Genomic DNA, 16,201 nt, shown 5'->3' with positions numbered 1-16,201 from the left:
GGAAGTTGGGAGTTGGCATGGGCAGGGGGAAAGGGTTGGGGAGATCCAGGGGTGAGGGTTTCCCAGGGCTGAGACAAGGTGGGAGTGGAGGATTCCAGAAGCTGAGAAATCCTGGGAGTGAGATTAGCTAAGTGTGATGGGGGGGAGGCTGGGCCAGAGTGATCCAGGAATGGGGGAATCCCAGGATTGAAGATTCTCCAGGGCGGATTCAACTGGGAATGAGGGCAGGGTTTCAGGGACTTGGAACTCCCCGGGCTAGGATGAGTCTAGGGAAGGTCTTGGAGAGAGAAGAGGGGACCAGCCCCTGGGGAATTAGGGATGGCCAGGGGCTAGGAAATCCCTGGGATAAGGTCAACTTGAGTAGGGAGGTCTTAGAGGCTAAGAATTCCCTGAACTTGGGAGAACTAGGAGTGGGGTAAGCCCCAGGGAGAGAGAAATCCCCGGGATGGGGTGAGGCCCAGGGAAGTCCTGGAGGGGTCCGGAAGAAGAGGCCCAGATCCTCCCTCACCTCTTGACCTTTCTCCCGGCTGAGTTTCGTCCACTCCGTCTGTACAGGGACTGCTGGCCACCATTGAGGGGGCAGTACTTGAGGGTGTGGGCCAGGCCCCCTGTGGCTCCACACAGTGGGCAGACGTAATGGCGAAGGATGGGACAGACGACCACACCCTCTGGAGTCTTCAGCAGGTGTGAGGTGTACACGTTTCGGGACTCCCCGTTGTGTTTGCAGAAGTTGCAGAGGGGTGTAGGGGCCCCTGGCCCTCCAGCTGCTGCCTGCCTCACCTGCCCAGCCTCGGTCTCCTGGCTGGACTTCTCCCCAGCCCCAGAACCCCCTCGGCCCGAGATCACCTCCCATAGGATCTTGTTCAGATTCAAATAGTCTTTCCACATATCGAAAGGGGCCGGCAGCTGCATGGGTTCCTGGTGTGGCTAGCAGACTGTTGAGGGGGTGGAGGGCTGGGGGCTAGAGGGTCCTCACTGCCTGGAGCAATGTGGAACTGGGAGCAGGGTAGGGGGGTGCCTTTTATAGGGTGGCTGGAGACCTCTGAAGGCAAAGGTGGAGCTTTCAATTTAAAGGGCCCACTCTCTTCCTCTGCCCCCACACCTACCCCCCACTGGGACCCAGCAGGGGGGAAACCTGGTGCAGTAGAGAGAGCCTGAGTTTCAGTTCCTAGTACAAAACCAGTTTGCAGTGTGACCTTGAGCAAATCACTTGCCCTCTCTGGGCTTGGGATTTCTTTCCTGTGACATCAGAGGGTTGTACTAAACTCATAGTCTTTTGGAATGCCAATATCATAAGGGTCCTCATAACACAGAATGCCTGAGTTGGAGGGGACTGAGTTCCAGAGCAGGGAAAGGGTTTGTCTAGGGCCACAGGAGGAGTAGCCAGTGCTCTTACTGGGTGGGACAAGCCCATGGAACCTTGGAAAGGTGAAACCAGTGGATATCTTCTACTCCCACTCATTTTATAAGAAAACAGGCCCAGAGAGGGACAAAGTCTGTCCCAAAGCCACACAGCAATGATTCTTCTATTTATGTTGTGTGATGGGTTCTCCTGCTGTTCTGTCCCAAGTCAATGGTCTGATTCTACAATCTTTTTGTCTATGATTCTGGGATTTCCTTTCATTATAGGTGGGTGGGAAGTCATGACAAGACTTAGAAAAAAAGTATGTGTACATGTGTGGGAGGTTTCACTGTCTTCCCCTCCCCCTTTCCTACTAGGGAAGAACTGAGGCAGGATGAGCCTGGGGAGTCCCCCTCCTTATCCCCTTTGCTCCCCACATAAACACACCTTTGGAGAAGAAAACAAGGAGATGAAACTGATGAGAAATTTACGAACTTTGTTTACTTGAACCTGACTCCCTCTTAAGCTAACCCTAAAGCTGAGCCAATCAAAAGCAGTAATAGCAGAGTTGGGGGTGCCTCCCCGGGTTTCCCCCTCCCTTTTGAGTTCTTCCCATCTATGTCAGTTTCAGTCTTCTTTGGTGTCAGGCATGAAACAGGCTGCCCCCCAACCCCCAGCTCCAAGTCCTTCTCTATACCACTGGCTGGACAGCCCTAGGTCAGTTAATCTCTGCTTGGGCAAGCTGGTGAGCCCAGGAGATGGAATTGCTATTGGCATAGTGTGCTCAAAGACAGAAATACTGGGCTCAGTCCACAATGGGGTTCAGTCCCGGGCTCCAGGTGCCCTGGTTCTGATGCTTCAAGTCCCATTACAGACAATACGGAGCTCTATTCAATGATCCAACTATGGGTTGCATCTGGAGGAAAAGTCCGTCAGCCAGTTCACAAGCATTTTTGAAGCACTGAGCTTAGCAATGGGGATAAAGAAAGGGGTAAACAGCCCCCATCTCTGCCCCAAGAGCAAACAGGGAGGAAGGAAAGAGAACAAGCCGGAGGAAAAAAGTCTGGAGAAGAAACTGAGGTCAGAACTGAAAGATAGGCACAGAGATGAAGAGAAAGAGAGACAAGATCAAGCCAACACAGAAAGAGACAGGAAAACCTAACTTAGCTTTAGGCTTATGTTACAAAAGGACCAAAGTGTAGAAGGTGAGAAATTCAGAGAAAAATGAAGACAGAGATGGAGTAAGAAAAAAGAAAAGACATGGAGACAAAGCAAGGGATGAAAAGTGATAGATATTCAGAGATAAAAAGACCGAAGAAAGACAAACCACTTCTCCAGGCTTTTTTGTAAAATGAAGAATTTGGTTGAGATGGTCTCTAAGGTTCTTTCTAGCTCTAAACCTATGGTCTTAGAGAGGGGGAGAAAAGAGACACAGCAGTCTGAAAGATGTTTGTCTTTCATTTTAGAAGCAGACCAGTGACATCATGAGGTGATGTCGACTCGTGCGTGAATTGGATTTAAGTGAGACAGAGCTGCACAAAGTCGTCAGCCTCACTCTCTCTTCCTGAGTCATCAAAGTCTAGTGGCAGGGCAAAAGTTAAGAGGGCCTGGGATGCAGTGGGTGACCTTGGTGTCTTTAATGCCTGACCAAGCTCTAAGCACCTGGGTCAGCCACCTTCGTGGTTGTTGGAACAAATTGTTTTCATACACCTTTTCTGCTAGGGGAAGTCTTCACATGCTTGGAGAAGACATTCCCTAACCTACCGACGGGTTTGAGATCTCTAGGTTACCCTCAACCTGGTTTGGCTCATCTGTTGAAACAATTTTATGGGGGTGGTCGCTGCACATGCTACAGCTTCTTGGAGCCACAGGTGAGAGTTGGGTGACAGGTGCACACCAAAGGTGGGTGAGCAGCCCTGAAAAGGGCTCTGCAAACCCTTACACCAGAGGTAATGGTAGTTTGAAAGATGGGTTACAGAGAAAGAGATAGAGATGGAGAGAAAAATACAGAGCTAAAGAAGAGAAATAAGGTCAGAGATGGAAAGAAGCTGATGGGAAGAGACAGATGGAGAGAAAGGCAGGTAACAGTGGATACCGGGAAAAAAATGTAAGCTACTTGCACCGGGAGAACTACTTCTTTTTGCTCTCTCCCCATTGCCTTAAACTTAATTCATGATGATTGGATTGAACTGGATGAGAGGTTTAGATTAATGGAAGAAGATGGAAAAATAGACATAGGGATAGATATAGAGACATAAATAGAGTCTTAGAGGAATTGGACGATCTGATGGTCTAATTCCTATGATCCTGAAATAAGGACAAAGAGGAAAAAAGGGGGGAAAACCACCACACACACAGGCAGAGGGGCAGAGAAAGAAGTGAGAGAATTTATGGCAAAAATTTTCTCTGGAAGGGTTGACGCTGAGGGAGACAAAACCAGGGCTAGCTCTATGCACTTGCACGAGTTTTCAAGGGGACTCCCCTCTTCTTAAACCACCTGACCCTGGCATCCCTCCCCTTCTTCCCCCAGGCACCCCACTCTGGATTTCAGTTTGGCCATCCATAAAATCAAGGGGTGAGTTGGACTCTGACATCCACACTTCATTCTCTGACCTAAGCCCCATAACACTGAATCTCATGGTATCTGAACCTGAGAAACTTCGACTTCAGGCCAAAGATCCACAACTAGCTCCTGGGATCACTTCCTGCCCTCATTCCCCGCCTCACTTTACCCCTACCCTCGACAAAAACGTTCTGTTTGGACAGCGGAAGTCCAGTATTCCTCCCCACGCCCACCCACGCACCATACGCACACCTGTCATCTAGTCTCATGATGCCTCTAAGGGAGGTGAGGCAGGAGCCCCCCTCCCCTTGATAGAGGGGGAAACTAAAGCCCAGAGAGGGAAAGAGATTGACCCAAGGTTACACAGGGAGACAGGTTCAGAACTCCTAACTGAACGGCAGGGATGAAGGACAGTGAAGGATGGAGATAGGAGACGAAAGGATAGAACCGGAGGAAGGGAAGAGAGTGCAGTAACACTGGCTGGTTTCTCTGGTTTCTCTGCTGAGTGCTCTGTGCCGGGAGCTGGCGAGATTGAGGCTAGTGGATGTTTCTTGTAATTGGGTTGGGGGTGGAGGTGAGGTGGTAGGCCTGCTAGCTACATTTGGGATCTTCCTGTCCCAGGCCCTGGTAACAGTTACAGCTCTCGTCTCCTGCCCCAAAGCCGGACCCCCGCCTCCTTCCCGGTCCCCTCCCCCAGTTCTTGGCTCCTGACTCAGTCAATCTGGGCCCCGCTCCAGTGCACCTAAGGAACCCAGCTTCTCCAGTTCGAGCCCCCAGCCCATCCTTTCTCCTTGAACGCAGGTTGGGAGAACCAAGTCTCTTCTTAATGGACCACGCCCCTGCTATTACTCCTCCAATCCCGGGCTTCCCTCTTCTCTAGGCTACGCCCTCAGAATAGCCCCTCCTCTCCTGGACCCCGCCTCCTCATCTCGGAACTTGTGTCTCATGAGGTCTTCCCCCTTTAGGTCCCAACCCGCGAGATGCCTCTCGCACCCCTTGTCCCGCACCCCTCCCCACTCGAAAACTTTTCACGCCCTAGTAAGCAAACATTTGGGAATCACAGCGGGTCCCAGCCCCGGAGAGAAGTTTATTGAACCCCAGAGGGGGTTTGTTTCCGTGGGGGGACGGGGAGGTGCATCCGGCCTCGGGGACTCACGGGAGCCGCCGCCCTGCGTTCGCAGCCCTGAAGTGGGAGCCCCCGGTGGGAGAGAGGAAAAGGGGAGGGGGAGAGATGTCACACTGAGGCTCCCGCCTTTTGTCCCGCCGAGGCTCCTCCCCACCGCCCGCCCCATAACCCCGCCAGCCGCCTGCCCTCTCTCCTTTCCTTGAAGACCGGGGCCAGCGGCCACACCTTTTGCTCTCTTTGTGTTCGTGGTTCGATCGGTTCTCAGGGCAGGTGCAAGAACCTTTTGTTGGGGGAGGGAGGGAAAGGTGGAGTTACGGGGGGGCGGAGACACCCCCTAAACATCCTGCCCCCACATCCCTCCCTACCAACCACACACACACTCACACAGACGTTCCTCCAGCGTGTAGATATCGTCTTGCTGCGGACAGAGGGAGAAACGGAGGCTTAGCCCACCTCTCCCCCATCCTCCCGTGGCCTTCTTGCCTCCAAGTTCCCATTTGACAACTCTCCGCAAAGCTCCCCTCCGGGTCCACCCTACTTGTCACTTGGAGTCTCCCTACGCCCCACCCTTCTGCATCAGGTCACTCCCACTGGCCCTGGATCCCGCCTTCCTCATTTGCATAGCACTCCCCCTCCCTGCCAGGCCCCTCCTCTGCTTGGTCCCTCTCCCTCCTCCTTCCTCACCAGAGATTCGTGGCGTTCCTTAAGCTTCAGTATTTTCTTTTTTATCTTGTCATTGTCCCTGTGGGAGCAGGTGGCAGAGGGGCCGGAGGCCTCAGACACACCCTCCTGCTCCTGCCCAGCCCCCGAACCTTTTCTCCTCGTCTCCCTCCAATTCAGCATCTTCCTCTGCTGGCCAGCCGCCCCCTCCCCTCGGGCTCTTCCTCCTCTGAATCCCCCCCGGGGGGTTTCTGCTCTGCCTTCGGGATGTGGTAGGGAAGGGCAGGCCTCGAGGACTTCCTCCTTCTGTCCCAATCCAAGTTGGATACTCCTCGCCTCCCGCCCCGCTCCAAAACTCCTCACGCCCCAAAGAAGCAGGCCCTTGGGAATCGGAGGGAATGGAGGCCTTCTTCTCCATCCCTTCCCCTTTGCCCAGCCATCCCCCTCCCCTATTCTCTATCCAAAGTCTTCTCCCTTGGAGCGCTTGGGGCTAGGTTTGTGCTTGTATTTGTGGGTTGCTCACCTGAGCAGTACCTCTTCAGTGGATCTCAGGACTGAGATTGGGTGCAGGGGTAGATGAGAAGAGAATCTTATTAGAGGTGGAACCTGCGTAGCTACCTACTGCCACTCCACCCCAGCCCCTGCAACCCCTCCCCCACTCTACTGTACTTTAACTGCATAAAAATCCTAGACTCTTAAGGAGTGAATCTTAAAACCCTAGAACCAAAGTCTTTGAATATAAAACAGGATGAATGTCAGAGCTGGGAGTGACTTTGGAGTATCATAGAACCCTGAATGTCAGAACCAGAGAGGCCTTGACATTCAGTGCTTCAGGGGAACGGAAAATTTAAGTAAGAAAAAAGATTATTAGTCCGCGGTCACATGGAGTTAGAGGCTAGAGATGAGGTCTGTTGACTAGCTGCTAAGTGTTCTGGGGGTGGGAGGTGACTAACTTGGAACTTCTCCAAGCACGAGTGGTTTAAAAAAAAGGGGGGTTGGGGCAAGACTAGGGTCTCAGAGGAGAGGCAGGTTAGCTCACCATCATTCTCCTCCTGTAACTTCTCATTCTGGGAGGTTTGATGGATCCAGGACAGGGAGGGATAAGAGAGAGGGATGATGAGATCTTGTTTTCATCCTTTCTTAAGGACTAACACCCCATCTCTGTTCAGTGGTCACCTTAGGTGACCTGCACTGGATTCACTCTCCACTCTAACCCCTAACTTCAGTTAACCTGCTATTAATTAAACTCAATGAAAACCTTAATATGACTGTGATCCCAATAGAGTTTAAAGGCTCATTTAGCCAGGCTAGGAAACTGATGCCCACCCTGGTTCCAGCTCTAACCCTAACATCTCTAGACCACCCAAGACCATATCAACAAAGCTAAGCCCTAACCATATCTAAGAAAGAGGGGTAATTTCTGAGACTCTTTCCCTCCTATTTCTGCCCCAATCTTAGACCCAGCCCTGTATACCTAGACTCTAGCCCAGACCCTATAAACCTGACCCTAAGTCTAATCTTCCCACTAACTCTAACTTCAGCCAGATTCCCAAACGTCAAGCAGACCATCAGATACCTCTAGACTTGAGCCTAACCTCTAACCCCAATAAGTCTGGATTTCCAACCTGCTGATCAAGTCTGCCCAATCTTCCCTCAGATTTCCAACTTCAAATGCTAATTTAGACCCCTAACATTTAGTCCTAATCTTGACCTGAATCTCCAACCCCTTATACCCAGTCCCTTTCCATATAGGAAGAAGGGTGTTGAGATCCTCTGATTCAGGGGACCCAGTAGGATGTCAATGATGGGAGTGTGTAGAGTGACCAGGAGCCAGGGTCTAGCTTCCAGATCACTGGATCAATGGTGATAGTCTCTCTGGGGAAACTCCTGCTATAGTACCTGGATCTTTCCCCCTCCCCCACCCCTCCCTCTATCCCCCAGGGCCAGGCCCATGAACCCACCAGTTTTTTCAGGTTAGCATTGGCTGCCTGTAGACACTTGATCTTCTCCATCTGTGGAGAGAACAACTGGGAGGCTCGAGGGTTTGGGTCCCTTACCCCTCCTAAATACCTGTTTGTCTGAGACCCTGTACCCCACTCCCACTCCCCTCTTTCTTTCCCTCCCCAGGGCTGGAGTCCCCTCTTGGGTCAAAATGTGAATGGGGGGAGGGGGAGAGGACAAGGGGCTGGGGAGCAGCCTCACCAGTGCACAGTTTCTCCTCTCTAGAGACAGGGATTGAGTCCCTCGGGCAGCCATGCGAGCTGGGGAGGGACAAAAATTGCTGGTAAGGCTGCAAAGGACTGGCCCAGCCTCTGGCCCTCACCCCCTTAACCTATGCCCTGTATTCCCTTCCACCCCCCTTGAGCCTCACCAGCCTTGGACTAGGGGTAAGGGGGGGGTCACTGATTATCCTCCCCAGGTCTGGACCCCTCCCAGGATGCCCCACCCAGGCAGGAGGCCTCCCCACTTTATGTTGTCATGTAATGACTGTGAGGTCATAAGGAGAAACCAAGAAATGGTTGTGGGGGAAAGGAGAGGGGAGAGAGGCTAGATTTATGGCTTCGAGGCCTAGGTAGTGGGGAGTATCAAAATCCCTGTCATGGTCCCTAAAAAAGGAAAATAACTATGTATGGGAGAGCTAGAGACACACATGTAGACTTACACCGCAACAGAGACTCTGAGAAATGTGGAAGACCGAGGAACAAAAAGGAGAGGGAATGAAGGAAAGAGAAAGGGGACACTGGGGGACAGAGCAGAGGGAGATTGGCACTGGGGAGGAAGACTATGTGCAGAGAGAAGAGGACACAGGGACAGAAAGAGGGAACACAGAGGAGAGAGACAGAGAGAGGAACACTGAGGGATGGGGAGGGGACTGTGAGGGGGAAAGAAGAGGGATATTGAGGGAAAGAGCAGAGACTAAGGGACATGGGGGAAACTAAGGAAGAGAGGAAGGAGACTGAAGGGGACAATGAGCGACAGAGAGAGGGACCACTGAGGGATCTTATGGAGGACCTAAGACCAGAAAGAACCCAGGCATCTTCATCCTCCATAGCTGGCAGCAGCCCATGTAGATAGAGCATGTTAAAGGTCTGCAAAATATTTTATGGATATTATCTCATTTGATCGTCACAACAACTCTAGGAAGTAAGGGTTGTTACCATCCACATTTTATAGATGATGTCTGGTCTCCTACTCTCTTTGAGTCCCCTGTCTCTGTCTTTATCCCTTATCTTTGTCTTTCTCTCCCAATAATCTTAATTGAGCATGCTTGCTTCTCTGGGCCTGGGTCTCTCCAATGTCCCTAACCTCTCTCTTCTCTGTGTCATTATCTTTCTGTCTCTTTGGTCTTTGAGGCTCTCAGCTTCTGTCTCTCTTTGCTCTCCCTCCTTCTCCATTCTGTTTGCTTTCTTTATCCCTTTGGGTCCGTGTCTCCCCGGTCTCCTTGTTTTTCTGGGTAGCCATAGATCTTTTCCTTCTGGATGCTCAGGGTCACCTTTCCTAGACCATGGTTCCTGGAACCTTCCTTGCCCCCATCTCTGAGGGTCCGATCATCTTCTTCCCCTCTGCCATTCCACCTTCATCTGTGATGGAGCTTGCCTAGTGGCCTCCTACTTCCTACTCAAATCCTGGGTCTTCTTTTTTTCATCCAGGCATACCCCATGACACCCCTTGTAGGAATGTCATAGAACCCTGAAGTCCAATACCCTCATTTTACAGATGAGGAAGTGAAGCCCTCAGAGGGGAAAGGGCAAGACAGGTATCACACAGTGAGTAGTCAGAACTTGAACTGGGGTCGTTGGACTTCCCATCTCATCAGGCTGTTTTCTCCCTTCTTAGCCAGGGAGCATCTTCCTAGGCTGGGGTGTGTGAGGGAGACCACCACATGGAGCCATCTGGTTCTTCTCCCACCCCTGCCCCCTGCCCCAGGCCCAACAACCAGTAACCACCCTTTTTCCTTCCCTCCAGTCCTCTCCATCCCAACTCCCAATTCTGTTGAGGTCCTTTCTGGGAATTTTTTTCTTTTGAGCAGAAAACCAAACAGAGCACCAAGACATCCCCCCTCCCCAGAAAATCCTTCTAGCCTGGGTGAGCAGAAAGGGAAAGGATTGGTCCTATTTCCCATGCTTTGGCTTGATCATCTCCCTAGGACTCCTATTTAGATGTCTGTAGGGCCAGGAGATTTGAGGGAGTGGGAAGGGAATTCTGGGGACACCTCCATGGATGGAACCCACATCTCTCATGTGGAGGGGGAGAGAGCATATAATGTTAGATGACAATGATGCTGCTGGGAGTTTGTCTTCTCTGTCTTTGCTCACTTCTCTCACTTCCAGTCTCTTTTTCTCACCCAATACTTGACTAGGTCTCTCAGGCTTCATTCCTTTGTCTCTATCTGCATTGACTCTGTCTCCTCAGTCTCCATCTCTTTCCTGTCTCTTTCTCAGTGTCTGACTCTGTGCACCTTGGGCTTTATGGAATCATAGCATCTAGACTTGGAAAGGATCCAGCAACCTCATTTTTCAGATGAGGAAGGTGAAGCCAGGAGATGTTAAGAGATTTCACCTTTCCCAGTCATTCTTTCAATAGATTATTATTTTTTGAGCCAGGAGGCCCTTTAGAGACGATTTAATTTAACCTCTTCATTTTACAAGATGGGAAAATCAGGCTAGGGAAGGGGAAGGCCCTTGCCCAATGTTCCACAGAAAATCAGGGGCAGAGCCAGGGTTCAAAGTGATGCACCTGCCACTCTGTTTCTCAGTTTCTTTGATCTCTCTTTCCTTCCCTTCACATTTGCCTCAGTGTCTTCTGTTTCCCACTTGGTCCCTTATCTCTCTGGCATCTTTTAGACCCACTGGAAGAAACTGTGTGTCTTTCCATATCTCTTTTATCCATGTTTTCACCTGTTTGTTTCTTTGTATCTGAATATTTCTATGTCCGTGTGTCTGTCTCGATGGGTGTTTGTCATGGGACACCTCTGATTTTGTCCAGGGGACTTTGTTCCGGGGTGAGGGGAGTGTGTGGCTCTGTTTGCCTCCTTTAGCAGTACCCTCTCTCTCCCTGCCCCTTGTGGGTCTTTGTCCACAACCCTTCTTGGAATTAAGTCTTCCTCCACCCCAGCCCCTTGCCCAGGGCCCCTGGGGGGTCCACTTCCCATCCAGACCCGTTTCATCTCAGTTCCTCCAGGGCCTCTGGAGGATCTTGCCCCCTTCTGGATCCCTAGGGATCCCCCAGCTTCCCCTGGAGTTCTCCCTCCCCTCCTCCCCAGGGTTCAGGGGGTGGTGAGGGGAGTGGGGGGGAATGGGTTAAGAGAGGTGCGCGTGTCGTGGGATGGAAAGCAAAGAACACAGCGTTAGACACGGATGTAGAGATGGACGTTTATAACGGCAAAAAAAGGGTGAGTCACTGGGGTAAGGGAGGCATGTGGGGGGAAGGGGGACTCAGAGAGGGGAAAGGGTCATGGAGCTAATACACAGAGCGCTATCCACACAACGGACACTGGGCAGTGGGGGGGAGGGAGAGAGGGGCCACGGCCCAGGCATGGCAATGGGGGAGTGTTGAGTGGGGAAGTGGCGGCGAACTGAGGTCCAGACAGCGGGCGGCGGCTTGGGCGAGGAACGAGACCAGTAGAGGAGGGGAGGAGGAGAGGGGAGAGAAGAGATGGGAGGAAATGAGAGAGAGAGAGAGAGAGAGAGAGAGAGAGAGAGAGAGAGAGAGAGAGATGGAGGGATTGGAGGCATACCATGGGATGGGGAGATGGGGGTGGGTGGGTGGGCAACTTGGCCCCTGACCTCTGACCCCAGATCCCTCCTCCCCCTAACCAGGGCATTCTCCAGAGAGGTCTCCCAAAACCAGCTATGGGACTTTGAGATGGCATCAGTTGCCATGGGAGGGATATAGTAGACCACCAGCCTCACCCTCCTAGAAGGGGATGCGATACTCCCAAACCTCTCTCAAAGAATCACAGAATCTTAGGGTTAGAGATTCTTGGACTCTTTGAACCTAGTATTTTCAGAACCAGAGAACCTTAGAGCTTAGAATGGTAGAGCTGGAAAGGCCCTTAGAGACCATTTAGTCAACATGCTCATTTTTATAGATGGGGAAACTGAGACCCTGAGGCCTGAAAACAGGATTTAGAATCCACATGTCAAACCCCTCCACCTTTAATACTGTTGCTCTGGGATCCTATGAAACAGGGGCCCAAGAGTGTGTGTGTGTGAGGGGTAGGGGGACAGGGATAACTAGGAGCTGGGGGACCTGCCCCCCCAAAAACAATCAGCATGGTATTGCTGCCTCAAGTTGGCTGAGATGCCAAACACAGGAGAAAAAAAATGATTACCCATCCCCCTGGCTCATTCCCAGTACAAAAGAGATTATTTACAAGGGAGGGATGGGGGAGGGGAGGGAAGGAAGGGCTCAGGGAGTAGGAGTGGAGGGGGTCTTGAAGAGGCACCCCACCTCCTCCTCCCACTGATGACAAGTCTTCAAACATAGAAATTCAGCCAGTTTTTATATATAGATATTTATATAGAATCTCTTGGGGGGGGGAAGGGGGCTTGCCCTGGACTGGGGGAGGAGATGGAGGACCAAGTGCTGCCATCCCAGGTTCTCCTCACTCCTCCCTGTCCCTCTTCCCACCCCGGACACACAGCTTTCTGTGGAATGGACACAGAGAGGGTTAAAAAAAGTTCAATGAGAGGTCAGAGGAAAAGGATTCGACAGCCTGAAGATGAGCCTGCAGTTCCAAGTGGCCTGGAGGAGGTGGGCAGTGGGTGATGGAGTCCCCGGTGGTGATGGAACCACTTGGAGGAGGGAATGAACAGTTGGTGGTGTGGGGGAGAGGAGGGGAGAGAAGGTGGGAAAGAGAAGGGAGGTTAAGGGGTCCCCCCCCAAGGACTCTGGGAAAAGATGCTATCCTGAATGAGGGGGAGGTAGCGTCTAGGAAAGGGTTAAAAGCCAGGGGACCCCCCCTCCTCCCTAGCACCTCCAAAATCTTGTGGTTATTATAACAGGTACCTCTCTCCCCACCCCCACCAAAGTAGGCATGGGTTTCCACAGCAGCCCACCTTGGTGGTGTCCCAAGAACCAGACATGGGCGCAAAACAACCCAGCACCTCTCATGGCGGGTACTTGATGCCTGCGAAATTGAATTATTGAACTACCTTTTGGTATGGTATAGTTGTAGCTAGGCTCAGTATCATGCCAGCAGGCACACAGAATATTGCCAACAGTTCTCAGGATTGCCACCACCCTTCTGTACTTCTACACCAAGGCCCAAGGCCCTCCTCCACCCTACCCTCTCCATGCACACGTGCACACTTGCGCACTCGTGTGCGAAAACACACACACACACATGCATACGCACACACATGCACACGCACACACAGAGACACACGTGTGCGCACACAAGTGTGCACACACACAAGAGAGATAGAACAGGGAAGAGACATCGAGGGACTTGAGGTGGAAGGAGAACAGCTTCATAGGATTACAGAATGTCAGCGCTGGAAGGGCTTTTGGAGAAGTCAAATCCAAATCCCTCATTTCACAGTTGAGGAAACTGAGGTGGGGGGGGGGAAGCAATGTGCCCAGGAGCACATAGCCAAGTCACTGAATGTCAGCGCTGGAAAGAACTCTAGAGGCCCCCCCAAATCCCACCCTCTCATGTGACAGAGAGGGAAACTGAGGCCCAGGATTGGATGGGGATTGCCCAAGATCACATTGAGTTGGCAGCAGAGACACCACCCCTGTCCCCACCACCTTATAAGCTGATTTCCTACATAACCAAAAGGCAGGGGCTCCATTGCCCCTAATCATCCACCTGCTAGTCTAGGGATGGGGAGATGGGGGATGGGATGGGTGTCTCCTCATCTAATGGGGGTGCAGAGAAGCCTGCTACTTCACAACCGCCCCATTATTGCAGTAGCAGCCCCCACCCCTAGCCTGGGGGCTGGGAGTAGGAAGGGATTGGGGAAGGGGGAAAGAAGGTGCTGGGACAGGCTGGCTCAGAGTCCCACCCCCCAGAGGGGGACAAGGAGATGAATTTGGCACATGTAACTTCTCTCTCTCCTAAGTATTGGAGATATACATCTGGCCTCTAGCCCATCTACCAGGAACAGAGGCAAAGGTTCCCCCTCTCCCTGAAGTTCCTGATGAACCCAGGGAGAAAGGGTTGGGGCCCACAGAGGGTTAGTTTTAGCCCCAGACTTCTTGGCTACTGGGGATGGGGTAGTATTATGGGTCAGGTCTGAGGGTGAAAATTAGCTTCTTTTTTCTTTTCTTACAAAGCTCCTAAGAAAAGCCTGGTGGAAGGAATGTGGGAATCAGGGTAATGGGACCCTGGGCCAAAGACTTGTCTTATAGCTGTCCCACCATCCTACCCCCAGAGGTAGGAGACAGCTCTGCTATCCCCTGCCCCCACCTAGGACTAACACTCCCTGACAACGGCTTCTTCTCCTTGCTCTCCTAGAAAATTTGGCACTTTATGAAAACCATCAGGGAATCAGGAGACTGAGACACAGAGAGGGTCAGGTGGGGAGGCCAGAGGACTGGCAGAGAGGAAAAGAGACACATGTTGTCACACACACACATCCACACACGGACAGGTGAACAGAAATAGAGGGCCACATCCACGAATGCAGGGGCCAGATGGACACAGAGGAGAAAAACCTCAACAGAGACAGACACACAGGGAGACAGATGAGAAGGAGACAGAGACACAAGAAAAAGTGAGATCGAAACGGAAGGACATGAGAATTGAAACCAATAGAGGGGGCAAGAGACGTTCCAGGAGTCTAAAGGGGGGTGGGTAGGCAGGAGAAGAAATTGGGGGAGCAAGAGGAAACTGCCGGAGCTGGGACGGCAATAACGCATCACAGCCCAGGAAGTTTTGTAATCCAATACAGCATCCCAGTGAGGTTACTGCTTCCCTCCTACCCCCATCTGCCAGGAAGACACACTATCAGTGCAAAAGGGGTGGGGGACCTTGAGGAATTAGGTTTTAAGTAGTGAAGAGATTATACCAAAGGGATATGGAGAGCCCTTGGAAAAGTGGGGTAAAAGGAGAACCTTAAGGTCCAAGTAGACCCCAAATGGTTATGGAACTGGAATAGAGTTTGGATGTATCTTCCCTGGCTTCAGTTAACCATTGCCTCCCACTGGGGCAAGACTCCTGGGGTTGAGGGACAAGGAAGTTGAAGATGGGGCAAGGGAAAGATGGGATTTTTAGAGTTGCAGGGAATACACTAAACCTCTGTGGCAGAGGTTGAGGGGACCCAGTTTAAATCTTTAACAAGCTTCCAGGCTATGTCTACCTCTCCCTCCCCACCCCTACCCTGTGCCCCAGGAAACACTGTAGCAAAAGAGACTGAGGTCAGACTGCACAAGAAGAGACCACGGGTACAGGACGCAGCAGGAAGGGTGGAGGAGGTTGCACAGTCCACAGGTGTGCCCTCTTCCCATCCTCTCCTCTCTTTCCCCCTTCCCCCACTTCTACCACCCTGCAGGAAGTGGAAAGAGTGGGTGGGAGGGGGGAAGGATGGGGACCGGAGGAGGGTAATAAAGTTTTTAGAGCCAGCCAGGATATTCCAGATCTCTACTCCCTGTCCCCCCTCCAACCTCCACCTACACACCAATTTTACAGAGAGGGAAACTAAGGCCCAGACAAAGGACGGGACATGCCACAAAAAGCCAGGCCTGGAGCTGGGATTCCAACTGAGGTACTCTTCTCTCATTCCACAGAGGGCACCTCAGGGAGGTAGTGGATTAGAGAGGAGAAGAAGCCAGGTGTGTGTGGGGAGGGGGAGTAAAGGGAGCAGGGAAGGAGGCTGTCTCTGAAGAGAGACAGCCCCGTAAAGGGCTGCAAATGGACCAGCGCATTACAGGGGCAGTGAGCTTGGCCGTGCATGCAAATGATATGCAAATCAGCTCGGGCACCCTGGGAGGTCCCATCCTTTCCAAATCCAAAATACAGAATACTGCATTCTCTGGGGATGGGAAACCCTCCCTTCCCCCCTCCCCCCTCCCACCAAACCCCCCAAGAGATAAATATATATATCCTTTGTATATAAATATACAAAGATTGGAAGATAATTCTTTTGGCACATCTAGACCACCCTACCTTGGAAGGGTGTGATCAGGGTCCAAGGAGTTGGGGTGGTGGTGGTGTGGGTTCAGAAGGAGACAGCGTCTCCCTCCCTTTCCCTACTGGAGTCTGAGGGCAGGATATAGAAAAAGCCACTTGGATAGCCCAGCTCCTGCCAGCCTCTGGTGACCCAGTAGGGACATGAGTAGACAAGGTCAGTGCGAGTTACTGCTATTGCTTCTTCCTTGGGAAGGGATTTTCACATTTTGATTTTTGGGATCTGCCCCCCCCTCCTGGGGCTCCCCCTGAACTGTGGGGAGAGAAGAATCCAGAAAGTAGGTGGTAAGTGTGGAATTTTGAAGGGACAGGAAGCTATCCCCCCCCACAAAGATGCTGATGCTAGAACCAGGGCATCGGTGGGGAGTCCTGGTT

At 51.9% G+C, this 16,201-nt stretch overlaps 1 protein-coding gene across 1 annotated transcript; it reads right to left on the bottom strand.

The window, feature by feature from the left end:
* Nucleotides 1-504: 504 nt before the first annotated feature.
* Nucleotides 505-912, bottom strand: NANOS2 (nanos C2HC-type zinc finger 2). Its single transcript, XM_036743020.1, has one exon. It carries the CDS (start codon nucleotides 910-912, stop codon nucleotides 505-507), a length of 408 nt encoding a protein of 135 aa, XP_036598915.1.
* Nucleotides 913-16,201: the final 15,289 nt, after the last annotated feature.

This window comes from Trichosurus vulpecula, chromosome 2, assembly GCF_011100635.1.
Source record: "Trichosurus vulpecula isolate mTriVul1 chromosome 2, mTriVul1.pri, whole genome shotgun sequence".
Lineage (NCBI taxonomy): Eukaryota > Metazoa > Chordata > Mammalia > Diprotodontia > Phalangeridae > Trichosurus > Trichosurus vulpecula.
The sequence above is the reverse complement of the archived record's forward strand: the minus strand, read 5'-3'. Positions and strand labels throughout refer to the sequence as shown.

Coding starts and splice junctions, on each gene's coding strand:
- NANOS2 (XM_036743020.1), bottom strand. CDS start 912: ATGCAGCTGCCGGCCCCTTTCGATATGTGGAAAGACTATTTGAATCTG.